The following is a 27,950-nucleotide window of genomic DNA, read 5'->3' on the forward strand; positions in this document are numbered from 1 at the left end:
TATTAAAATCCATGTTACTGAAAAACAAGACAGACATTTGACTATATTCAATCTAGCAGTTACATTGTCACTTCCCCCCGTTTCTGCTACTTCCACTTCCTTAATTAACTTTCCCTATCAGTTAGTATTCTGTCAAGAATATCTGATGCTACTGTGCTTTCCTCTACCCCCCTGAAAGACAAGATAGGAATTTCCTGGAACAATGACGACTGACAGAGTTTGTCTCCCAAAAGATGTTGGGGTAATTCAAGTTCTTCATCATTACTACTTCATGCCTCTTTGAAAAATCTCCAGTTTACTTTTAGAAAGCATTATCTGTATTTTCTTCTTAGTTGGTCATGCAATAAAAGCAATTATACTGGTTTTATTTGTTTTTCCATCTACTTTAACCTAGATACTGTATAGTATTACCAGGTTCATTCATTTGGATTTCTGAGCAAATGTATATATATTTAATACACAGTACTAAGTGGTCTTTCTAGTGCTTTTAGTCTTTTTAATCAAATTACATCATATACTTCAGTGAAGGGATCAAGTCCCATTGATCTCCATTATATCAATCAAATTATATTTGAATTATTGCATTAAGAATTCAAATTGTATCTTGTTTCATAAGATCATAGAAATCACAAGGACCACATGGATCATTTGATCCAACCTTGGCTCAATGCAGAATCTACCAAAGGATTTTGGATAAATAGCTACACAGACTCTATTTGGAGACTTCAAATGGAGAATATACCACTTCATGAGGCAACCTATTTCACAGATGATTTCTCTTACTATCAGGAAACACCTAATATCTAACCTGAATCTTTAGTTTCAGTCCTTTGGTTCTAGTCCTGACCTCCAGGGCAACAGAGAACTAATCTACTCCCTTCTTTATATAATAACCCTTTAAAAAATCTGAAAATTGCTAACATATATTTTCTCAGTTTTCTCTACTGCAAGCCAGGCATACTCAGTTCCTTTCACTGTAGATCACAGGACTCTTTTTCAAGTCTCTTCACCATCTTGGTAGCCTGTCTCTGAATCCATTTTAGTTTTTCAATGTCCTCTTTAGATGGTGATTTCCAACATTGGACACAGTATTCTAAGTGAGTTCTGACTAAAGCAGAGTAGGGTGACACCATTCAACATTTCTCTTCCAACGAATAGGAGGATGGATGATACCATCACCTAAGTCCCCAGAGTTTTGTGTTTCCTTCATAAATATTCTGTCTGTGATGATGCAACCATATCTGTCCTTTGCAGTATTATTTTGTCCCCATGTGGATTAGAAGGCAGGAATAACTTCAATGGATTTAATATGACTTAAAGGTTGTTCGTCACAGCCCTAATCCATGCTTTGGGCAGACAGCACACCTCATGAGCCAACAGTCAAGTTGACATACATTTATTTTCATTCCTTGTATTGTCATCAACCACCATGACTTTCCTCATCTTCTGTTAGGATACAGCTGCATCTTCTCTGCCCTTCAGGGATCCAACATCCTTTCTTCTGTTCTGCTGTGTCTTTATTCTCCTCTCTGAAAACACCCAGCTTGATTCTTCTATGTGGTCCTGAAAGCTTTTTCTGAGTTCTAGTAGGACAGAATAGTTTCTATATAACTTGTTTCAAATTGCAACTCTCTAACTGCTTGTCCTTTTGTTTGATTCCCTTCCTTACAAACAGTTGCTTGCTGTGTCAGTTCTGATTGTAAAATCTCCTTTGTTTGATCTGATAAACTGCCATTCTCTGTCATAGGAGGAAGTGTGGCCACTAGTTGCTCCAATCAGTTAACTTTTCTGTCAACAATGCTAAAGACAGTTCATTTGCAGCAAAGGTATGCCAGGTTGTTTTCATGCAGGAATACAAACATGACAAAAACACTGCAAGTCACAACTGCAGAATCCTGGCCATTCATTTTCACACTCTTTTGCTTACTTGGTTTGAACCTGGAGTTCTATTTACAGCCAGGAGCAGCAATAAACCATTTAGGAGCCAAGGTTAATCAAACATTTTTAAAGCAAAAAGTAGGTCAAAGCTAGAGAAAAAAGATCAGTTTGTCAAGCTGAAGAAATAGGAAGTTCCAAACACATACCAATGTTACAGGGAGAGGATCTAATCATACAGAGGAGTATCAGAAAGTGTTTCTATGTGACTGAGCAAAGAATTGCAGTTGCTGGCAACTGAAAGCTATAAAGCAGAGGATTAAATGTCATAATCAAAGTGATTCCTAGGGGCCCAAATTTTCTGAGCAAATTTTGACTTCTGCTGGAAGTTATGGAAGAGTTATTCTGCAAGTGTTACGTCCTGGACACTAACTTGATTTTTGGTTTTTAATTCTTCTATATGCCCTAGGACCTGATAGAAGAGCATGGGAAGAATCTAGCTCAATCAGGAGCTCTCAGGATGTACTTATTTTTACTTATTGATTAAACACATAAAACATATTTCTATGCCACCACAATCAAACATCTCTGACTTTTTTGCTGTCAGTTCTTATTCCAGAAATGATGTTGTCTTTCCTCATAGCTGAGCACACAATCCCTTAAAACCATGTCTCTGCTGACTTCCCTCAATTCCTAGTCTCCTGAGTTCTACCAGCAAATCCCTTTCTTCCCCCATTTTCTATTTCACTGAGCTTCTTTCTCATATTTCCTATGAAACTTCCATGACAGCTGAAGTATGAAGCAGGGTACCCCTCTAGATTTATGACTATGCCAGCCACACACTGTCTCTAATCTCTGTTCTGTGCTTCACGTGGCCAATAGCTTACTTCTAAATTATTTCATTCTGTCAAACTGGGATCTTCTCTTCAGGATCAGTGAAGAATGCTATAAAGCCACTGTGGCCATCTATTCCCTCTCTCTTTCTCTCTCCCTCAAGTCATCTGTTTTCATGAGAAAGAAATGACAAACACATTTTATTTTAAACAGCATATAGGCTTCAGTACATTTCTTCTGACATCTTTCCACAATAATATTTTCAGCATTCCTCCAAAAGGAATATAATTTTTGTCAAGATAAACAAAACTGGGAAATGTATTAAGAAAAATATACCAAGATAGAGAAAATCATGAAAAAACTAGAGAACTTTATTTACTTATACTCACCCATATGCTCCATTGCTAATCAGTTTAATTGTTTCAAAATCATTTTCACGAGGCTTCCTCTGAAGTTTCAGTGATGCATTAGAATTCTTCCAAATAGATAAAGAAAAATTAGTCACACCAGACACAAATACTAGGGTTGTACAGAGTTTCAGATGCACTTCAGAGCACACATAGATGCACATGAACGCCTGTTGGCAACTCCTTAATCAAAGGGTGCCTTTTCCTAGGAACACACTGTAACTGATGAAGGCATGATCTTGGGGAAGAATCTCAGCTTCCATAAGAAGCTGCTGGCAGGGCTATGGGAGCACCCCATGTACTCTAAAGCATTTTTTCCCTTTTTGATCCAAAGCACCACACAACTGTAACAAATAATGCAAGAAAGTGAGAGGTAGTGCTATACAGTTAACCAATCCATTATAGTTAGCAGACTTTCAGACATAGCATCATTCATCAAATAAATATTGTATTTTCGGTATCAGCCAGCAATAGATACACTAAGGAGGCATTATTTTATCAATTACATATCCATTATATTTTAATTATTTAAATACTGTGTTTTAAATATTATTTCCAAAGCATTTAACACCATCAAGAGTAACCATAATAAAATAATTAAAAATCAGTCTTACATGAGAAATGCAGTACCAACATTAAAATCTAAAACCTAATGTTTACTTTTACTCTAAGCTTCTTATTTTCTGTCTTACAACATTAGAATTTTCTTGTCTGTGTTTTCACTATGCTTTGCATACCAAACTGATAGCATGGATATGATGACAAGAACTCTTCAGTTGTTTAAGGAACAAACAGATCCAGATTCTACCCTGTGTTACTTTTGTAAGACAACTGAATGAAAAAAATCAGCTGGTTCCCACATAACACTAAGCTAAAATATAGTTTGCTTGTTTTGGGCTTAGCATGACATGTATGCACCTATAGTTGCTTATCATTAAAGGTGAGCAAGCTCATTATGGTTGTTTCTATAATTTAAAAAAATCATTTGCATTATGAGTGAATTCAGCCATTTATTTAATAGCAAAAGTACAAGAGATCAAAAGATTTACACTGACCGGTTCATCAGTTTCTGGAGTTGCTGCTGCTCCACTGTCATAGTTAGTTAGCTGAGCTATTTCTATCAGAAAAAAGGATACTATTTTTAGAATACATTTTGCATATGCTAAGTTATATTAATTTTGCTTTGCTGTGTTTTACGTTAGGTTACGCAATATATCCTGGACTCTAAGCTGGAAAGAAAAGTTTTAACTGAGTTACAGGGAGACATAAACATTCAGGATCTTCTTAAGTGGTATGCCAACTTCTTACACCAAGGTCCTCTAAATTAACATCAATGTTAAGCATCTATTTATAGCTTCTATAATGCTCAAATGCACCAATATAACAAATAAATTAGGCTTTGAATGAACTGTTATATCACTGAGAACCAAAAAACCCTATTATTTATGGTTATAGGTCATCCAGTCAATTTCTGCTCAGTGATGGTTCTTGAGTTCTGATGCACTGGCATCCTAAAACAATATACAAATTTATAGGATGCTCCATAAATTACTGATATTGTTTTACTAAAAAAAAGTAACAATGTGAAATTTAATCATCAGATTTTTAAAGTCTAGTGTTAAGAACAACTAGCTGGTTTACAAGGATCCCATCTCCAATATTTAGAAAGGTATACATAAATGAATTATAGAGGTTAACAGGAAACTTAGCAGAGTATATGGCTACTCTATATCTTTGCCACCTTCTGAACACTTCCATGAATTCTCTTACATCAAACATGTAATCAATGAAATATTTTAAAAACCTGAGCTGGTTTCTGTCATGCGCTGCCTACCTCTGAATAACATTCAGACGCTGGTTTGCAAAGCAGGTTCTGGTTTATTTCAGGTTAGGTACAACGTTGGTAGAAAAAAGCTGAGAGTGACAGGAGCGCGCCGGTGCGGGGTTTAAATACCCCGCGCCGGTCAGCGCCCCCTCGCTCACGGTCACGTCACCCCCCTTTGTCCCATGCGTTGCCCTGCCATTGGTTGAGGGTTTCCAGGATCGCCCATCCTCAGGTTTCCATTCTTCTGCTGATTGCTTTCAGCTGGGCGATCCCCGTTGTATTGTCGCTGATGGCTTGGGTGGCTCCGTGATTCGTTTAGCTATTGTTTGTTAGCCATTAGTCGTTGTGGGTTGATGGCTACTTAACTTGTGCCCCTTCACTTATTTCCTTGTCATTGTCATGAGTGCCATTGCGCTGATGACTTTAGCTCAACGGCACTCATGACATACTGCCCCCTTTTCGAATAGTGTTCTCCCCCGGTTTTCTTGGTTTTCCCCGTGGAGCTGTCAAAACGCCACATTTTTTTTTTTTTTTTTTTTTTTCAAAGTTCCCGCCGGAGTAGTTGTCGCCCCTCCCTTTGCTCCTCCCTCTACCACGTGCCTTCCCAGGGTGTGTCCATGGTGCGCATGCTCGGGTTCTGACCTGGCGTGCGCATGCTCCAACCACACCCTGTTTGTTTGGCTCAGTTCGGCGAGGCGAGAGGCGTGGCTGGTCGGGTGCTGCTCAGCTCCAGGTAGGGCCCTTCTTTTCTTATTTAGAGTGCGTCGCCTTTGTTGTGTCTCCTGGGCGTTGCCCCCAGGTTGCCCTGTTGACTTGCTTGCCACTCCCCCGCGGCCGGGGGGCGGGGGGAGGGTGCTGGCGATCGTTTGTCACCACCCCGTGGGCCCGGGGCGGGGGGAGTGAGTCCCGGGGGGGGGAAGGTCCACCCAAGTCGCGGGCTTGGGGGGGGCCCTTTCCCTTGGGGCACGGGAGGCGGGGGGGGCCTGCGGGGGGGGGTTGGATTTGCTGACCTTGGTTGCGGTTTGTCGGGGTATGCCCGGTGAAATGCTCTGGTCAGGTCAGGCGCGTTAACGTTGTGCGCCGCCACCCATTCCGGGTGGGGGAAGTGTTTCCACCTGACCAGATAGTGTAGAGTTCCTCGTTGCTTGCGGGAGTCGAGGATGTCCCTGATCTCGAAGTGGTGTTGCCCGTCGATCATTAGCGGTGCGGGCTGTGGCGTGCTTGGGTGCCATCGGGAGGTGGTTGCCGGTTTTAGGAGGCTGGTATGGAACACCGGGTGGAGTCTCCGGAGGTTGTGTGGCAGGTCCAGGCGTATTGCTACCGGGTTCACTATTTGCGTGACTCGGAACGGCCCGATGTACTTAGGCCCCAGTTTTTTCGAGGGTTGGGTTGACTTTAGGAACTTGGTGGAGAGATAGGCCATATCTCCCGCCTGGAACAGCGGTTGTTGGCGCCGGTGCTTGTCGGCCTGCTCTTTGTAAGCAGCCTGTGCCTCCTTTAACGCCGCCGTGATTACTGGCCATGCTTCCGCGATCTTCCGTCCCCAGTCGCTGGCGTCCACCTGGGGTTCCGGGGGTTGAGGTAGCTCCGGTATGGGGACGAAGTCGCGCCCCGAGACTACTTCGAACGGGGTTTTTCCCGTGCTCGTGTGGACGGCGTTGTTGTATGCGACTTCGGCGAACGGGAGCAGTTCAGCCCAGTCGTCTTGGTGGTAGTTCGTATATGATCGTATAAATTGCTCTAAGGTGGCATTAAGAACCTCAGTGGCTCCGTCCGTCTGCGGATGCCAAGCCGTAGATAGGGCCTGTTGGGTCCCCGTCAGCTTCAGGAAGGCCCGCCAGAATTTGGAGGTGAACTGTGTGCCCCTGTCGGTCACCACACGTGCGGGACATCCGTGTAGCCTGTACACGTGGATGAGGAAGAGTTTGGCTAGTTGTTGTGAGGATGGGACCGACGTGCAGGGGATGAAGTGGGCCTGCTTTGAGAAGTAGTCCTTCACCACCCAAATGGCCGTTTTCTTCTGGCTGGGTGGGAGGTCCACTATAAAATCCATAGAGATTTCCTCCCATGGGCGGGAGGGTTCTGCCACTCGTTGCAATAGCCCCGCGGGTTTGCCTGGTGCCCGTTTGGCCCTAGCGCACGTTGGGCAGGACGCCACGTAGGTTTTTACGTCTCGCCTGAGCGCGGGCCACCAGAATTGGCGCCGTGTTAGGTGTAGGGTCTTGAGGAACCCAAAGTGTCCCGCTTGCTTGGCGTCGTGTGACCTATGCAAGATCGCCTGGCGTTGCGAGTCCGGGACGTAAATTCTGCCTTCCCCCCATGCCAGGTCTTGCGCCATCGTTACCTTGTCGGGGTTTGCCAGGAACCAGGGGTCGGTTTTGAGGGCGGCGGCGAGGTCCGTGCGCATTCCCCCTGGTAGTTGCGGTTGGCTTCTTTCCGTCGCCGGTTGTCCCGCCGTCGGCTGCGCCGTAGCGTCGAGCTGCCTCCGTGCGCCGCTTCGGGTGGTCACGGCCATTCCCAGTTGCGAGGCGGATAGGACCGTCCCAATGGTGTCTGGGGCGGGCTCTTCGTCTTGGGGCAGCCGGGAGAGGGCGTCGGCCAGGAAGTTCTTCTTGCCCGGCATGAACTTCAGCTGGAAATCAAAGCGGCTGAAGAATTGGGCCCATCGGACCTGTTTTGGGCTAAGGCGTCTAGGCGTTCGTAGGGCCTCGAGGTTCCGGTGGTCCGTCCAGACCTCGAATGGTTGAGTGGCTCCCTCGAGTAGGTGACGCCATGTCTCTAGTGCCGATTTCACCGCGAAGGCTTCTTTCTCCCAGACGTGCCATCGCCTCTCTGTCTCGGAGAACTTCCTTGACAGGTAGGCGCATGGTTTCAGGAGCCCCGTGGAGTCTTTTTGTAGCAGGATGGCTCCCAGGGAGAAGTCTGAGGCGTCGGCTTGGACCACGAACGGCCGTTCTGGGTCCGGGTGTGCGAGGATTGGCTCCGTCGTGAACAGCGCTTTCAGCTTGTCGAATGCGGTCTGGCACGCGGGAGTCCAATTCAGCACTGTGCCTGGGTTCTTGGCGCGTCGGGTGTCCCCCACCCCTTTGGTTTTGAGGAGGTCCGTTAAGGGGAGGGCTATCTCAGCGAACCCCCGGGCGAAGGACCTGTAGAAATTCGCGAATCCCAGGAAGCTCTGTAGTTGCCGTCTGTTGCGGGGCCGCTCCCAGTTTAGCACCGCTTCGACTTTTGCGGGGTCCATTTCGATGCCGTCCCCGGAGATTCGATACCCCAAATAGTCTAGGCGCTCTTTGTGAAACTCGCACTTTGTAGGCTTTGCGTAGAGCTGCGCCCTTCTGAGCTTGTCGAGGACTTGCCTGACTAAGGTTACGTGTTCCTCGTGTGTTTTTGTGTAAATGAGGACGTCGTTGATGTAGACCAGGACCCCTTTAAACAGATGTTCATGCAGTACCTCATTGATGAGCTGCATGAACACCCCAGGGGCCCCCGCGAGTCCGAAGGGCAGTACCTTGTACTGGAAGGCGCCCAGGGGGCAGTTAAACGCCGTCTTCCATTCGTCCCCCTCCCTGATTCGGATGCGATAGTACGCTTCGCGAAGGTCCAATTTGGAAAAGACTTTGCCCGTGGAGAGGTGGGCGAGCATGTCCTTTACCAGGGGTAAGGGGTATTTGTTGGACAGGGAAGCCGCGTTTAGGCCCCGGTAGTCGGTGCAGAGCCGTAGGGTCCCGTCTTTCTTCTCCCGGAATAAGACGGGGGCTCCGACCGGTGAGCATGCTGGCTCTATGAATCCCCTGTCTAGGTTTTTATCGATGAACTCCCGGAGGGTTGCCATCTCCTTCGGGGTCATCGAATAGATCTTTGGTCTAGGTAGGGGGACGTCGGGCAGTAGGTCGATCCGGCAATCCGTCTTGCGGTGGGGGGGTAGTTGGTCTGCCTCTGCCTCTCCGAAGACCTCGGAGAAGTCGGCGTATTGTTCTGGTAGGTCTGCTGTGGTAGCGGCGTTGTCTTGTGTGGTCGCCTCCGCTCGTCCTACCGTGGGGTTGCTTTTGCCAGCTGGTGCTGGTGCTCGATACTCGCCGTCGCCGAATGTGAAGGTGCGGGTCGCCCAGTTGATCCGCGGGTTGTTTTTCGCGAGCCATGGCATCCCCAGGACTGCAATGGGCCGTCCGATGGGCGTGACTACGAACGATGTGCGCTCGGTGTGAGTGCCCATTTGCAGGGTGACCGGCTCGGTTTGTAGCGTGGCTGGTTTCCCTCCCGCTGTAGAGCCGTCCAGCTGGTGGAATGCCAGCGGCGTGGGGAGGGGGAAGCAGCGGAGGTCGAGTTTGGCAACTAGGTCGGGGTGGATGAGGTTTTTTGAGCACCCCGAGTCCACTAGTGCCGCGGCCGTGGTGGCTCCGTTGCCGGCAGAGAGTTGGATTGCTGCCAATATTACGGAGCTTTTGTCGTTTCGTTGAGGTGGTCCGCGTTGCTGTCCCACCGCCTGCCTTGCCACGCGTCTCAGAGCAGGCGGGGAGCATTTCCCGCCGGCTGGTCGGGGTCGGTATTGTCCTCTTCCCCCCAGTACGCGTCCCAGCCCTCTTCCGGTGTCGCTGTGGCCACGGTCATTCGGCGGTGAGGGGGCGGCCCCGGGTTGGGTGGTTTGGGGCTAATTTTCGGGGCGGGCTTGGGCGCGCTGGTCGGCGGTCGGTTGGCGAAGCAATCCGCCGTCTTGTGCCCTAATTTGCCACACCTCCCGCAGGGCTCCCGGTTGAACCTCTTTTTTGGGTATATGGGGCCGGCCATCCCCCCGTGTGGTGCGGGTACCTTTCTCCCGACATAGTTTGTGTCTTCCGTGGTTGTCATAAGGAAGGTGCGGTGCGCGTGTTCGGCTCTCCCCGCGAGGTGGATCCACCCGTGTAACGTTTCTGGGTCGTCGCGGTAGAGGGCCCATTGGAGAACGTCGCGGTTGAGCCCCCTTTTGAAGATTTCCAGCAGGGTGGTCTCAGACCAGTCGCAGACCTTTCCCGCGAGGGCTTTGAACTCCAGGGCGTAGTCAGGGACCGTGCGTGTGCCCTGTTTAAGTCTCTGGAGTGCGCTTTTCGCCCGTACTTTAGCTAGGGGGTCTTCGAAGTAGTTTTTCATCTCTTTGATGAAAGCAGGGAAGGTGGCGAGGGCGGGGGAGCTGGACTCGTACAGTTGGACGTACCAGTCCGCCGCCCTGTCTTGGAGTTTGATCGCCACGGCGGCGATCTTGTCGGCCTCGGAGTCATAGGAGTGTCCGTGCCTCCCCATGAACTCCCTAGCGTTGGTGATGAAAAACGAGAGTTTTGAGGGGGTCCCATCGAAGAAGATGGGGAAGTCCTTTGGGGCCCGGGCGTTTTGTGCGGCCCCGCCTCTCGCTTCCTGGGGTGTGGTGTCGGCCGCCTGTGCCGTCTGCTGGCTCTCCGCTGGCCCGTGTGGGTTCGGTGCTTCGCTCGGGGTGTGGGCTTGTGCGGGGACGTCGTTGGGTGGCGTGGGGGGCATAAGCGCCTGGAGCATGGTCCGGAGTTCTGTCAGCTGAGCCCGCATGGCCGCGAGTTCAGCTCGTGCCTCCTCGTCCACAGCCCGCGCCGCCGCTGGGGCCGGTTCCGTTGGCGCGTCCTCGGGGGTGGGTTGCCGGTGGGGTTCATCGTCCCTCCGCCGCGGGTCCGCTTCCTCCTCCGTCTGATGGGTGTCTCCGTCGTCCTCCTCCGTGTTGAGCACCGTGGGGCTGTCGCTCCACGCCCGTTGCTGGGGTGCGATGTGGGGCGCGGGGTCCTCCGCTGGTTTCGGAAGTCGTGCTGCTCCCTCCCGCGGTCGGGTTGCCTCCGTCGCCATCTCCCCTTGGGGTTGGAGCTGAGGCTCGGGTCGGGTGGGGTGGGCGTCCATGGCTCCGGGAGTCCGCGGTGCCTCTGGCCTCGGTCGGTCCTCCTCTGTCTCTTGCCGCGCGGCTCGCCCTCCTTGCCCGCGCCGTTCCGGCCTCATCTTGCTGGTCTTCTCGCCGTCTACTCCTCCCTCGGCTCGTTGTCGTCCGGTGGGGCTCGGCGAGGCTGAGTTTATGACTCTCAGCTTTATGTCATGCGCTGCCTACCTCTGAATAACATTCAGACGCTGGTTTGCAAAGCAGGTTCTGGTTTATTTCAGGTTAGGTACAACGTTGGTAGAAAAAAGCTGAGAGTGACAGGAGCGCGCCGGTGCGGGGTTTAAATACCCCGCGCCGGTCAGCGCCCCCTCGCTCACGGTCACGTCACCCCCCTTTGTCCCATGCGTTGCCCTGCCATTGGTTGAGGGTTTCCAGGATCGCCCATCCTCAGGTTTCCATTCTTCTGCTGATTGCTTTCAGCTGGGCGATCCCCGTTGTATTGTCGCTGATGGCTTGGGTGGCTCCGTGATTCGTTTAGCTATTGTTTGTTAGCCGTTAGTCGTTGTGGGTTGATGGCTACTTAACTTGTGCCCCTTCACTTATTTCCTTGTCATTGTCATGAGTGCCATTGCGCTGATGACTTTAGCTCAACGGCACTCATGACAGTTTCTAAATATTTACATTGCTTTTTAATAAAGTAACAGATAAAAACATGCATTTCTGGCTATAGATGCATTTATTATTCTATTTAGCAACTTATTGTGTGTGATGAGAGGGATTTGAGTAATCTGAGTTTCATCCTTGTCCAATCCAGAAACTTAGTCTGAAATATTCCAAGATTATAATCACATAAGAGTTACCCTTGTTTCCCTTCCCCATACTTCCCTTTGTAGCCTCAGGATATCTTTCCACCAGTAGTTTCTGTTCTGTGGGCAGGCAAACAGTATTATATATAATCATATATGTGAACTATTTTTTCTTTTATTTATGATAGACGGTAATTAACAGAATTACTGTCATTCTAAAGATTTGTTAACTTCTCTAATTTTCTCCTGTGTCCGTTCAACACAGAAGTATCTATCCAAAATCCTGTGCAGCCAGACTAGATGCTGGTACAATATTGCAATCATGGCATGTTAGCAGAAGGGTGAAGGGACAGTGGAGGAATGATTAGGGAAAACCTATCTATAACTAAAACATGAATTATTTTAGAATGGGTGCAGCTCAAAACGGAAATTAAGACATTGGTTTTTGGACTTCTTATCAGCCAATGTGTTATGAATTAGCAAGGGCTGACCTCACTGCCAGCAATGCAAGGGTGTTCCTGGATGTTAAAATAGCCCCTTTTTTCCTACACAAATTCTATCCCTTTATCATCTCCTCTACAGTGTATTTTGAACAGGAAGGCAGTTCTGTTGCCAGATCTCTATCAGCAGACCTTGGGATCAGCAGAAGTTGTCTACCAGCAGAAGTGATTTGTGCCTCATTCTAATCCCCTCTGAGAAGTCAGTGCACTTCTCAGTTAGGATTATACAATTAATTACTACATTTATCATGTAATGCAATAATTCACATGACTAGACACTTGTTGTTGTTTATTCGTTTAGTCGCTTCTGACTCTTCGTGACTTCATGGACCAACCCACGCCAGAACTTCCTGTCGGTCGTCAACACCCCCAGCTCCCCCAGGGACGAGTCCGTCACCTCTAGAATATCATCCATCCACCTTGCCCTTGGTCGGCCCCTCTTCCTTTTGCCCTCCACTGTCCCTAGCATCAGACTAGACACTTATTTATATGAAAACCTGCATGGATATTATATTTGTGATTCAAACTTTGCTTCTGCATTATAGATTTCCTTATAATGAATATTTTAGTCACTGACATAAATGTAGAAGCAGCAACTTAAAAAATAAATAAAAATAGATGTTTATTTTGTGAGTGTGTGTTCAGGTAGTCCTCAGCTTACATCCATTTGTTCAGCAACCTTTCAAAGTTATGACGGTGCTGAAAAAGGAAACTTATGACCAGTCCTTGAAGTCCCAGCTGCCACAGCACCCCTGCGGTCATGTGATCACGATCTGGGTGCTTGGCAACCAGCTTGCACTTACAATGGTTGCAGTGTCCCATAGTCACGTGATTGTCATTTGCAACCTTCCCTGCCAGCTTCCCACAAGCAAATTTAATGGGGAAGCTGGCAGGGAAGGTCACAAGTCACTGCAGTAAGTCACTCACACCCTCCCCTGCCGGGCAGCAGCCACCCCTGCCCCATTGCACCTTCCAGGCCACTTGCACACCCTCCTCCACCCGACAGCAACCACTCCTGGCCCTCCCGTGCTTGTACTGTGCACACCTTACCTGTCAGCTGGTCTGTTTGCAAGCCGCCTGGGACTCGCTTAATAACCCACAATCCTTGCTTAGCAACGGGAATGGAGAGTGCCAGGATTGCTGTCACTAAGCGATGAGGTCAAGTGACATCACGTTTTACAACTGCATGGCTTAGCGACAGAAATTCTGGTCCCAATACAAACACACACATACTACCATTCAACTTTGAAACTGAAAGCACAAAGAGAACCATCTTATAAGAACAAACATAAAGTTCATAATCCAAAATGTAGTTCCTTACAAATTTACTATATAATAAATCAAAACCTAAGTCAAACATGCCTGCAGGGTTTTCTTTTAAATCAAACCCAGCATGTTTTCATTTAAGTGAAGGACACCTAGAACAAAAACATAAAACTTCAGATTAGCTTTACTGCCAATATATAAATGTGAAATTTTATTACAGAACTGCTGAGATAAAACAGCTTTTGGTTTGTTTTTCTTTTTGTAAAAACCAAGCCACTGGAATGTACTTTGATAGTCCTGTCAATCCCAAATTTATATTCATAAATGGAAAATTAAAGTGGTTCAGTTATGTATACTTTTGATAAAAATAACCATTATCTGAGAAATACACATTATTTGTAAACAGTAGGTAGTAATAGAATAAAACCAAAAGTCAGCTTTTGAAGCAGGAAGCTAAGGTACTATTTTGCAATGCCTGAAGACATTTTTTAAACTCATCTAAATACCATTAAACATCTGCTTTTTTATTTTATTGACTTAAACCATTTCTAAAGAGTCATGATTCAAAAAGGTAAAGACGGTAATCTAAAAGCCACAGGGAAAAAATTTCACCCTGGGGAGCATTTCTGAAATACAGTGGCCAGGCTCCAATAAATGATGAAGCTGCTGTGCTATTGCTTTGTGTACAGAATAGCTCTATCTAGCATTATCTTCAACAACTGCTTGCAACATTTTATTTGAAGAAAATATACAGTGGAAACTGTAACAAACAGAGGAAAAAGTAAAGGCTGCAATTTTAAGCACTATTACTGGAAAATTCCATTAGATGTAAAGAAATGTACTGTAACCGAAAAAAACGTCCTTCTTTAAAATGTGCTTTCATAATGTAAATCAGCAGAAGTAGGCTTGGCTACTATAATGCTCCTACAATACAACTCAACAAATAAAGCAGTACTAAAATTTATATTGATCCTAGAGAAAAACTGAATACTCCCTGATTACTATTTAATTGTTGTATCAATTATCATATTTGTGTATAGCCAATTTACACAAAGGACCATAATTCAGTAAAATCTATACACATTTTGCTCTGCAAAATTGTATTTGCTTAGAGATATATTTATGTTTGGATCATTCTAAGCACATGTAAAGAATAATTGAGCAACAATACCTTCTTGAACATGGAGGCTGAAATAATCAATATGCTAATTTGGGAATAAATCTCATTCAGTGCAGAAATCTGTTTATTCTTAACATGTAGAATATCACATTTATCAGAAATACATGTATTATATCACATAATATTAATTTAGATACTTTGTTAGAATATACTACTATGTTGTGGGATAAATAGACTGCATTACATTCAGGCTTGCACAATGCATTTTCTTCTAAGACACTGTGGTTTGAAATTCTGGTTTTATAAAAACAGTTGGAACAAATCACACATCTTCTAATTTGGAAACAGCATGAAGCTGTGATTGATTTGAAACACTATATCCTTACATGGAAGAAGAGAGAAAATAAAGGTATTATGCTTCAAGCATAATGAATGAACCTAGAGAATGAACCTAGATAATTTGTTTTGCCCTAGCACAGTTTATGAACCCATACATCAAGCCTGGAATTACAGGTAAGTATGGCCTGGGAGAACAAAACGAAGCAGGACATAGGCTGATAGAATTTTGCCAAGACAACTCACTCTGCATAACAAACACTCTCTTCCAGCAACCTAAGAGACGGCTTTATACATGGACTTCCCCAGATGGACAACACCGAAAGCAGATTGACTACATCCTTTGCAGCCAAAGGTGGCAGACATCTATACAGTCGGTAAAAACAAGACCTGGAGCTGACTGTAGTTCCGATCACGAACTTCTTCTTGCACAATTTAGGATCAGACTCAAGAGATTAGGGAAGACCCACAGATCAGCTAGATATGAGCTCACTAATATTCCTAAGGAATATGCAGTGGAGGTGAAGAATAGATTTAAGGGACTGGACTTAGTAGATAGGGTTCCGGAAGAATTCTGGACAGAAGTTTGCAACGTTGTTCAGGAGGTGGCAACAAAATACATCCCAAAGAAAGAGAAAACCAAGAAGGCAAAATGGCTGTCTGCTGAGACACTAGAAGTAGCCCAAGAAAGAAGGAAAGCAAAAGGCAACAGTGATAGATATGCCCAATTAAATGCAAAATTCCAGAGGATAGCCAGAAGAGATAAGGAATTATTTTTAAACAAGCAATGCACGGAAGTGGAAGAAGACAATAGAATAGGAAGGTCAAGAGACCTCTTCCAGAAAATTAGAAACATCGGAGGTAAATTCCAGGCCAAAATGGGTATGATCAAAAACAAAGATGAAAGGACCTAACAGAAGAAGAAGAGATCAAGAAAAGGTGGCAAGAATATACAGAAGACCTGTATAGGAAGGATAACAATATCGGGGATAGCTTTGACGGTGTGGTCAGTGAGCTAGACCCAGACATCTTGAAGAGTGAGGTTGAGTGGGCCTTAAGAAGCATTGCTAATAACAAGGCAGCAGGAGACAACGGCATCCCAGCTGAACTGTTCAAAATCTTGCAAGATGATGCTGTCAAGGTAATGCAGGCTATATGCCAGCAAATTTGGAAAACATAAGAATGGCCATCTGATTGGAAAAAATCAACTTATATCCCCATACCAAAAAAGGGAAACACTAAAGAATGTTCAAACTATCGAACAGTGGCACTCATTTCACATGCCAGTAAGGTAATGCTCAAGATCCTGCAAGGTAGACTTCAGCAATTCATGGAGCAAGAATTGCCAGATGGACAAGCTGGGTTTAGAAAAGGCAGAGGAACTAGGGACCAAATTGCCAATATCCGCTGGATAATGGAAAAAGCCAGGGAGTTTCAGAAAAACATCTATTTCTGTTTTATTGACTATTCTAAAGCCTTTGACTGTGTGGACCATAACAAATTGTGGCAAGTTCTTAGCGGTATGGGGATACCAAGTCATCTTGTCTCCCTCCTGAAGAATCTGTATAACGACCAAGTAGCAACGGTAAGAACAGACCACGGAACAACGGACTGGTTTAATACTGGGAAAGGAGTACGGCAGGGTTGTATACTCTTACCCTACCTATTCAACTTGTACGCAGAACACATCATGCGACAAGCTGGGCTTGAGGAATCCAAGGCTGGAGTTAAAATCGCTGGAAGAAACATTAACAATCTCAGATATGCAGATGATACCACTTTGATGGCTGAAAGAGAAGAGGAACTGAGGAGCCTTATGATGAAGGTGAAAGAAGAAAGTGCAAAAGCTGGCTTGCAGCTAAACCTCAAAAAAACCAAGATTATGGCAACCAGCTTGATTGATAACTGGCAAATAGAGGGAGAAAACGTAGAAGCAGTGAAAGACTTTGTATTTCTAGGTGTGAAGATTACTGCGGATGCTGACTGCAGTCAGGAAATCAGAAGACGCTTAATTCTTGGGAGAAGAGCAATGACCAATCTCGATAAAATAGTTAAGAGCAGAGACATCACACTGACAACAAAGGTCCGCATAGTTAAAGCAATGGTGTTCCCCGTAGTAACATATGGCTGTGAGAGCTGGACCATAAGGAAGGCTGAGAGAAGGAAGATTGATGCTTTTGAACTGTGGTGTTGGAGGAAAATTCTGAGTGCGCCCTGGACTGCCAAATCAAACCAGTCCATCCTCCAGGAAATAAAGCCTGACTGCTCACTTGAGGGAATGATATTAAAGGCAAAACTGAAATACTTTGGCCACATAATGAGAAGACAGGACACCTTGGAGAAGATGTTGATGCTAGGGAAAGTGGAAGGCAAAAGGAAGAGGGGCCGACCAAGGGCAAGATGGATGGATGATATTCTAGAGGTGACGGACCCGTCCCTGGGGGAGCTGGGGGTGTTGATGACCGACAGGAAGTTCTGGCGTGGGCTGGTCCATGAAGTCACGAAGAGTCGGAAGCGACTAAATGAACAAACAACACAAAAAACATCAAGCCACTATTGCTTGTTCAAAAAACTATTAATAATATTAATTTAACATTATGGACAAACATAGCTGTATTATCACAGAGGCCTATTTCCATTATGACAAATAATGCAAAGCACAAGTCAAAATGGGAACATTCAATCTGACAAATATTCATGATTCTGAGTCAAGAGGTTATGCGGAGATTAAAATACATTTGCGCTGCATTTGCAATCACAACTTTATTATGAAACCAGTTTATTTTTATGAGGCAGATGTTTTTGTTTGTTTTTAATCTGTACTTCTACTTCAGGTCTTTAGGGGAAGATTATTAAAAATTCCATAATTAATTAATTTCTATTAATGTTTTGATGTGTTCTACTATTATATCGGGTTTACATAATTCTTCATTATCATGGCCTACATTCTGACCTCATATTCATTCACTCCAGCTTTTGACAACACTGTCAAACATCTTGCCCCAATTTGCTTTCTTTGAAAAAGTTGATGGTGGGTACTAATTTATCAATTACCTTCTGAGATGAACAGTGAATGAGCTTAATCCTTTACCTCGTTTTGTCTATCAAAGATCATTATTTTGTAGCACTTTGGAACTAAAATCACATGATGTATTAGACACATATATTGAAATATACAAAATTAATAAAAAATGGTAACACCAAAAATAGGCAAAATAAAAATTCAAACATGATTTTAGAACTGATTATTAAATCCTTGTATTTTCATACCTTCCAAAGGATCCTTATTCAACCCCAGTTGACTTATAATATATCTAGGAATGTCAGTTTTAATGCCTTGCCCTTCTTTTGCATGTCCTTCTGCAGCTTCCAAAAGATAGTAAAATTCTTCAGGATCAAACTCCTTAAGAGAAAGGAAGAAAAACATTAATTGGAGATTTCACCCTTACCCCCAGTATACTTTAATTTACTTCTTTCTGTAGGAAAAGAAGCATTTCTTTTTTTACGGTTGCTATTTTTAATTCCTTATAAAAACAATTTTAAGTATAGCAGCTCCACATGTTATAAACATGACCATTACTATAGCTATCTTGTATTTGTTCTGCAGCAGAGAGCAAGGAAGAGAAATGGAAATTACACGTAATTTCTTCCCACAAGGAACTTCTAAAAGCTCAGCATAAAAGGGCAGGGCTCCAAGCATGTCAGCATGAAAAGTCTACTGCATAAAATTGAAAGGAAGACTGGAATAGCTCAAAGGAAGATGGAGAATACCATGCTGCAGACAAGATGGAAAAGTAGCCCAGTAAGTGAATCTATCCTGTGCATTCTGTGTTTATGCAGCCTTGTGTTAATATTCAAAGTGGCTAGCCATTATACTTTACTTTATACTTTCTAAAATACTATAACAAAATGTTTAAAACTAATACAATCTTTACAGATTAACTTGTTCAATTAAAATACATTTTTTTAAAAATCAACACATTTTACAAGTAATCACAAAGCACATACTGTATAATTATACTTTGTTGATCAAATTATTCTCCTAATTAACTTGCCGGGATTGAGTATGATTTTGTCATTGAATAAATTAAATCTATCGATTAAATTAACACTGGGAACCTCTCGTAACTGTATCAGAAAACAAAGGATTAACTGAATTGTTCTTTCCAAGTACGCTTTCTGATACAATCACTAGGAGACAGGGTTGACAGTGCAGCATCTCATAACACAGTGGCAGGTACCGGACTCAGATTGATGGCACCTAATTAAGTAACTCGCCTTCTCTCCCAAAGAGCAGAACCAGCAACTTTCACTGAATCAAGACCAATATCTATGCTGTAATAATGAGATACAATGTAATAAAATAGGTAAGGAGAAGAGATAAGAACTGCAAAATCTAAAGCAACCTTTGCTGGGTTCCAGATGGCATCACGCTCATTCTTGCATTGCTTCAGGCACTAATTTTTGACATTTTGGCAAAAATCTCACAACATTTTTTTTTAAATAGAAATTCTAATGTTTTCTTGGAGATCTCAGCAATTATTTTAAAAATAATTTTAGTTGAAGAGAAGCCAAAAATCACGAGCAATCTATAGTACCTTTTCCATTTTTTAAAAAAATTACAACTCATAAACTTTCCTATTTGTGGTATGATAAAGTTAAAGTTAATAAAGATTTTAAAAACCATTTTGTTAAGAGTGCCATATTGAGGATTTGGAGTAAATATAAAGCAAACTATAGCAAAATGTTTAAAACTAATACAATCTTTACAGAATAATTAACTTGTTTCCTAAGGTACCATTGTGGCTATCACCTCAAGAAGCATTTGTCAGAAGAGAAAATGTTGGGAAAACAAGCTGGCTAAATTATAAAGATTTGTTAAACATTGAAGGGGATGAACCTAAACATAAACTTTCATGAAGTAAGCTTCAGCGCATGAAAACTTATGCTTTTTCTTCTAAAAAATGTTAGTTGGAAAAGGTGCTACGAGACTCCTGATTTTTAGCAAGCATAGACTAACATGGGTCTTCTACGATTTGAGGGAAGATAATTCTTGAGTGTTTGTTGAGTATATCAAATGCCACATTTTTTATCTCTGAGTTAAGTGTTAGTAAGTGCAAAATTCATATTAGTTTTATTCTTTTGAATTTTACTTTAGCTAACTGCAATCTCCTTGTTAGTTCAGATTCTTGGTTTATGTACCTAGCCCTCAAGAAACACTTATTCATACCATAGCTGGAATGAAATTTTAAAACCGTTATTTCCATAAATCCACCTAATGAGACAAACTTGGTTTCTTTAAGGAACATGAAATTATGAAATTAATCACAGTATGTAATATTATTATGGTTTATGTTAGAAACAAATTAGTACTGTAGTTTGGTGCTCTTACATCTGGAAGCAGTTAAATTTATCTATGCACCAAGTAGAAGATAGTTCAGAGAATACATAACCACAGTTTCACTGATTATGCTGAAACACATAGCTCTATAATGTATTTAAACTAACATCTGTATTACATACAGTGATGCAAATATTGGTAGAATAAACACTTTCTCTTTCATATGCAACTATACAATCTTTTTTTGTTGGCACTGACCTCTTTAAACTGACTCACTGTTCAACATTTTTATCAGTATGTTTCACCAAAACTGCCTCTTGCTACTGCCTAAGGCTGAAGTAAACTCTAAAATATGAGAAATAACTGTAAATTGTAAGGAATTTGATTGTGTCATTTTAGCATTTATCAGATCACCTGATGATTAAATTTATTTGCTCCTTATTCAATCCAATCAATCATTTTTTAAAAAATAGATGGGCAATTTCAAGTCAAGCAGAATTGCAAATTCATTCCCTAAGGTTATGGTGGTTTTTTCCTTGCCCAATTTTTAACATATTTCTTAGTTGAAATTTTATGTGTAATAGACTAATTTAGCAATAAGTCTGAAAAGAAATGCCATATTGTCTATTGGTTCATCGTCACATTTATTTAGAATAAAGTAGTAAAGTTGCTTGCTGAATGTCTGTTTCTGCGAATGACCTGTACACAATATGTTTCATCTTGATTTAAAAGTCTTAGAGCCATCACATTGGATAATAAATAGAAATAATCATTCCGTTGGGCATTCCACTTGGCTGGCTGAACTTGGCAGAAAAGTCCCAGAGATGCAGCATGGAAAACTCAGTAAAGAACTGTTATTGTACACTAAGCCTGGAGCCATCTCAATGAGTTGATTGCATTCTGACACCTATTAATATTCATCAGCAGCTTGAAAGTTGGGACTGAAATACTTTCTTCTCTTGGATGTTCTTCCTGAATCACTTTAGAATCTGAGTAGTACAACTTTCCAGAATCCAAAACAGGCCTTGTGAAGATCCAGAAGGCATGTCTTCTCTGTTACTGTACCTGCCCCTTGGAACAACATTCCCCCCGAGATCGATACAGCCCTGACCCTGCCTACTTTCATGAGAGCTCTGGGTTAGGATGCCATGGGTGCCTCATATAGCTATTTTTATTTTGTTTTAATTGTAATGTTTTTAAACTTTGTCATGGAAGAGCGAGTGGTGGTAGAAGTTGGAATTATAAATAAACTCTCGTCTGAAATCCCTGATCATGATCCCTTTTCACCAATGTGTCTAAAACATTTAATCTTCTAGGGGGAATTGAAAGAATTGTAGGCCTGGATGCTATCATAAGCATGTACACAGTTATATCCTGATGCATTAAAGAACATGGGTAATATAGCTTCTCTCTAATATTAGCCAGATATCTGCTTCTGACAGTATCTGTGCCTTAATTAAAGGCCCAAATGTTCTGCAAGGCATTGCATTGTTTTTAAGCAGTGTATCAGGAAAACTCCAGGAGACTCATCATTTCCCCACTGATATTAGCAGACAATTAGCAGACCCTAGATAACCTGCCAATCCAGCATTCATTTTGAACATTTTTAGATATCTATTAAATCAGATGTAAATCAGGTTCCATTTTCAGTGAGATCTGAGGAGTGTCCCCTTATCATTATCAATACAGGAAATTGCTCACTTTACTGGACAGATATATATTCAGTACTATAGAAGTTCAATCAATACATAAATATTTGTTTTTATTATTTATATCCTGACGTCTTCCCCTTAGGAAACTGGAGTTTTGAAAATTGCAAGAGTGATTGCATTTTTTTTCCTATAGGACCAACTCATTTCACTGAAATTTAGAGCATTTTCATATAGACATATAATACTTCATTTGAATTGTAAGAGCATTTGAGAAATAATAAACAGAAATGTTAATATAAAATCTTAACTCTGAACACACATAAGCATAAAATTCTGTACAAAACCACACAGCAAGCAAAACAATGTGTACTATTAAAAAAAAACAATACTGATGGAACCGAACTCATGCATTTAGGCCAGAGGCCACAAAGTTGAAACATTTGCACTCTGTTTTCCCAACTTTCAGACACAGAAAAATAAAGGCAAAGGAACAATTATTCCCTTACTATTTAATGTGTACTTAGCACCCATATCTTAAGACTAGAATTTGTCAGATAATATTTAACAAACTAAAAATGCACTGAAAACAACAGTACAAAACTAACCTACAACATTCATTTTCTGGAGCCCTTCCATTGTCCTTCAGTGGCTATCCAAATTGTTTAAAGCAAACATAATCTTACCAAACATTCAAGTAAACGAGCAGGACGTGCAATGACAATAAGTATTTTTCGGACAAGCTGCTTAATAAATGCCAGTTCTCCACTTTCTGATCGTTCCTGAGCCTGTTAAAGAGGCATTAAAATATTCTTGATGTTAAACATGGACACAAAGGAACATAAATATGATAGACTAAACATAATTAATTAAATGAACGATGTATTATTTCAACATAATCATCTCAACAATCTTGTAACATTCAAGAAACCCAATACATTTGTAAGTGAACTATTACCATTTAGCATAAATTATTAACTGATATTTACCATCTATCATTTGTTAACTAGATTTCTATGGTATAGGAAATTACTGCCTAGGGGAACAAACATCTTAGTTCAAATTAACAGTGAAAGCTGGAGAAGAAATTATAGAAGCAGACATAGTGTGAAAGGAACCCCACAGATTTGATCATTTAGGGCAGTTTTACCAGAATGTGTGACCCCAGAAAGCTTGGATGTGGCCCCTAGAGCACCTTTAAACTTAGGGAAGAAACAATAAATGAATGATCTAAGTGAGATAAATAGGGAAATAAATTCTATATAATCACAAAAGAATTGGACATAATAATATGCCAGAATTTACAACCCAAAAAAAAAACAAAACTTTTTTTCGAAAAGACCAGGAAAGAATTTGCAAGAAATTTTGTACTGCATCCCAAATCTGTCTTGTAAGAGAAGGCTTCCAAAGATCTAATAAATGCAAAAAAAAGCCATATGTTGTTTTCCTGGCTGAAAGATTCTGATATGCCTTTGTTCTTATCTCAAGAAGACACTTCTTTGCTTCACTAAAAGGAGTTGAAGGATAAAGTTCAGATCCCATCCACTACTTACTCTCTGCAATGATGGATGGTTCTTTGTGCGTGGAATTGAATTTAACAGGTTCCAAGTGCACTCCTACACATTTGGTTTTAAAACTTTCTTTTTACTGTTCATGCATAAAAAAATTCATAAATACTTATTCATAATTAAAAAAAATTAATAAGGTCTGGATAATATTCAATTCTGTTTTCCCAAGCATTAATGAATCATTGTGTATTTAAATGCTTCTGAAAAGATAGGAGAAATGGATACATTATTTTAACTGTTTATGTTTCAGAGATATCTGTCTACTAAATGACACATACTGAATGTATTACTATTGGTATCAAAGGCTTAAATCTGAAACACTAGGTGAGCTTGTAAAGAAAGCTTTCATGAAGTGAAAGAAAAATGCCAAAAGAACTCAGTTAACCTTGACCTGAGAACTACTGAAATGTCAGCTAAACAAAACTGCTCAGATGCCTTGTGACTTCCTGAGGCCATGCACTGCTATCACAATGTGCCAAGCAGCAGGGGACACAGCCATCTACTGAATGTCACAGCTGGGTACTGACTGAAATGCTTCACCAAAATCCTAAACTGTATTCCCACAATCTAGTTCCAACAAACAGCAGGCCTTCCTACAAGACTACATGGTTGAGAAACACAGTAAATCAGAAAGGAAATAGAGGATACATAAATGAAAGCCATAAAAGTGCCTTTTGATTCTAAAGATACTGTTTATAAATGTGCTTTGGAATCAGTGGTAATCCTATCCATAGTTTAAGAATATCAAAATCATCCTCTGAATTAAAGTCTTTTTCTTTAAAAATCAATTACAGTGTTAGTTAAAAAACTGCAGCATTACTTAAATATCTGATTCTCCTTACTGATTTACCACATAAAACCAGTTTTTTTTTTCAGAAATACTTGTTTACATTGTACTGGAATGGATGACAGGGACACATTTGTCTACAGAAACAGATATTCCAATCAGTCAAATACATTGACATGCAAAGTACTTCCAAAATTATGAAATCTCCATGCATTCTACTCATAAATTTTAAACATCTAAAGAATATTAACTGGCAGAGTAATTGACAGTAACTCCATGACAAAGAAAGGCCTTGAAAAATCTTTCTGCCTAGAAATATCTGCTGCCCCAAATGCCCATAATATGGTTTTAAGGAGAAAACTTACTGACCATTTTTGCAATACACTAACTGGACTAGAAATTGTTACTGCCACATTCTGATATGTATACTACGTATATTCCACAGAATGCTTCAAAAACTGGGGCTGAAACAAATCTTTCTTCTTTAATTAAAGATCAGTATTTTTGACAGTTTCAAGTGCTTCTTGTACTTTTGGAATCAGAATTCTATCAGAATTTTAGAAATAACATAAAGTGAATTGAAATTTAGGGTGCTTTTACCATATTATCACAAATCCTTTGTTCTTGCCCATTTCTTCCTCTCATCTAATTTGACGGAAAATTAAGCAGTTGTATGCAATTTTGGGAAATTAGCAATCATAACATAGTCTCTTTCATGTCGATGAAGATTCTCAGTCATCCAGGTGGAGTTGTCTGTAGGTTGAGTCATGGCAACAGGGTTTAGGAGTAAGACATCCCAAAGACAATCCACACCTGCATGGCACAATTAACAAGCCATTCAAGTGTAGGGACAATGCAGCTGGAAGACATATATGGGGTCCCCTCACCAACCTTTGCCCAGACTGAAGAAGCTGCTTGGACAAGCAGCGAAACGTTTCTACCAAAAAGAAAGAAATCCAGTTGCCATGACTCAATCTATAGCCTACGTCATGCACTGCTCTTACAGATTTTATTGTTTAATAGAATAAATTCAATTAAACAAGAGATACTCCATTTTAGGTGAAGCACACAATGAATACATACGTTATATAAGTTTAGATCCTTTATAAAACAATTATTTCCTAACTCGGAGGTCCCTGGAGCAGCTGCCAAGATCACTAAACTGAACAGACCCATTATTTTATAAAACGGTAGAAGGGCCATAAGTATTTTCACAACTGGGAGCCAGTTTGGTGTGTGGTTAAGGCACCAGGCTAGAAACTGGGAGACCATGAATTCTAGTCCTGCCTTAAGCACAAAACCACCTGGGTGACCTTGGCCACTTTTTCTCAGCCCTAGGAAGCAGGTAGTGGCAAACCACTTCTGGTTTGGCCCTAAATGCTTTGCAGAACAGCCAAGTCTCCAACTGTTTACAAAAGGCAGGAAGGTTTGGAGTGTTCCATATCGCAGGACACAAGGCATTTTATAGCAGCTACAGAAGAGGCATCTCAGCTCTCATGACTTCTTCATGCTCATCTCTACTATAAATTCTAATTACCTAAGAGCCTTTTCGGTGTAGTGGTTAAGGCATCAGTCTAGCAACCAGAAGACTCTGAGTTCTAGTCCCACCTTAGGCATGAAGCCAGCTGGATGACCTTGGCCCAGTCCCTCTCTCTCAGCCCTAGGAAGCAGGCAATGGCAAACCACTTCTGAAATCTTGCCAAGAAAACTGCAGGGACTTGTCCAGGCAGTCACCAGGAGTCAACACTGACTCGAAGGTACAAAATAAACAAACAAACATTGCTTAGCAATTTATGAAACTTTAGTTGGTCATACCTCTTGTAGGAGCTTATCCAACTTGTGCTGTAATTCAAAGAAATATCGTGAGGTGATAAGACCCTGATGAGATTTATCCAAGCAATCACGACCCAGTTCAATGATCTGATGGTGGGTGAAGCTGAGGACTCCATCTGCCAAGGGAAGGATGTTCTCAGGAGAATGGTTGGTGATAATCTCCTGAAGCCTTTCTTCCATCTGAGCAGTAGCCTACATAATATATGTTTTATAGACTTAATCAAGGTATTAATGAACTTAAGCTTCTAAATCAAAATCTGCACAAAAGCAAATACTTATTCCAAGAGCTATAATACACCAGGAGTGTTAAGATGCAATAGCATATATCAGGTGAGTCCCACAAAGTTAATATGGAATTTTCACAGGTGCATCTTATGTCCATGTCCATACTAACTTCTTAGGCTTTTCTTTTGTATTACAGCCTCATATACTCCTTGACACTACTTCCACTGCAAGATAAGGAATTCTATTCAGAAGTAGAAACTAGGAAAATCTAACTACCGTATATACTTACAGATAAGCTGAGAATTTTGGGTGCCAAAATGCACCCAAAAAATTGGGTTCAGCTTATCTGTAGATGGTCTTATCTGTGAGTATATACAGTAATATATATTTTTAAAGTATCCGCATTTCTCATTTATACAGTACTTGGAGATAAGACCATCTGCAGATCAGCAGACCCTGAAATCTTTAACCAAAATACCATGAAAAATGTGGGTCAGCTTACCCACAGGTGGCACATTTTTCTTGGTATTTTGGTTAAAAATGTGGGTCAGCTTATCCCCAGATGGGCAAGTAAATAACGGTATGAATATCCCTTTTTAAACCCAGATAACTGAAGACAACACAGAACGCTTTCTAAAACATGTGTCAGTATGATTGTTCCTGAATCTTACTGCTTTAAGCTTTCTGAAACTTAAAGAAGTTTCATCATATTTCTTTATTTTTGGCTTATTTTAATTTGAAGTACAATAGAAAACACTGTTTTCCCATATGGTTTTCTTATGAAATTAATACAAGATACAATTTATATTCTTTATTACCTTAGGAAACCTTTCTTTATATACATGGTTCATCATAATAATTTCATGATCACAGCAGGCAGGAGGACGTCCAGGACTGTAAGCAAAGAAATTAACTCTTGAATCTCATTTTAAATTAACTTAAAATTTATATTTCATATTTTCCACAGTCAGTTTACTACAAGTCATAATATCCCCAAATAATGGAAATAGTTCCTGTTTACTGTTCCGGCCTGCCAGCAATATCCTATTTTATTTGGCTTCTATCTGCCCATTTTTTTATCTACAATATTTTATGAGCATTCCGTACCTACTGCACATACTCAATTAACCTTCAGCATTTTGCATCTTTTTAAAAATTTGCTGTCCCCTTTAAAATTTGCTTTGTTCCTCAAATTTTGCAGTTCTCTCAAACCTGCTAATATGTTTTAATTTTCTGTTAATGGTGACAATTTGTCTACACAACATATAAAACCGAATATCTTCTAACTGTATTTCAATACATTGAAAAAAATTAGTCTATTATTAAGCAATTACTTCACCATCCTTTCAATATTCATATTATTAGGCATCTAACCACATTTGGAAAGTTTATATATTGATAAACATATTAAACAATGACTCATTTAGGAGCTGGTAGGACAGACAGGTATGCTGAAGTCAGGTCTGATATCTGATATGTAACTTCCCATATTAGAGATCAGCACTAATAAATGCTGTACTAAGCAAGAAAGGAGAAATGCTGCAGTAAAATTCTTGACAAGACTTCTAATTTATCCTTTGCAAGTTCAAAGTAACTTTTTTAAGAGAAAAACTTCTGCTGGGAGTGAGCTACCCCTTAATATACAAGGTGAAACTCTCTTATGACCCCTTAAAGGCTAATATCGTTTCTGAACTATAAAGTGCTACAACATTCTT

At 41.7% G+C, this 27,950-nt stretch overlaps 1 protein-coding gene across 1 annotated transcript in view; it reads right to left on the reverse strand.

Moving 5' to 3' along the window:
- Window positions 1-27,950, reverse strand: part of MAST4 (microtubule associated serine/threonine kinase family member 4) — a 107,869-nt gene that overhangs the window by 37,906 nt on the left and 42,013 nt on the right. Inside the window, exons 6-11 of the mRNA XM_063295584.1 lie at window positions 27,054-27,129; window positions 25,993-26,202; window positions 22,509-22,610; window positions 18,103-18,235; window positions 4,172-4,233; window positions 3,099-3,184 (exon numbers count right to left, since the gene is read on the reverse strand). Coding sequence (XP_063151654.1) covers window positions 3,099-3,184; window positions 4,172-4,233; window positions 18,103-18,235; window positions 22,509-22,610; window positions 25,993-26,202; window positions 27,054-27,129 — 669 coding nt within the window. The remainder of the gene's footprint in view (window positions 1-3,098; window positions 3,185-4,171; window positions 4,234-18,102; window positions 18,236-22,508; window positions 22,611-25,992; window positions 26,203-27,053; window positions 27,130-27,950) is intronic.

This window comes from Candoia aspera, chromosome 2, assembly GCF_035149785.1.
Source record: "Candoia aspera isolate rCanAsp1 chromosome 2, rCanAsp1.hap2, whole genome shotgun sequence".
NCBI classification, from domain to species: domain Eukaryota; kingdom Metazoa; phylum Chordata; class Lepidosauria; order Squamata; family Boidae; genus Candoia; species Candoia aspera.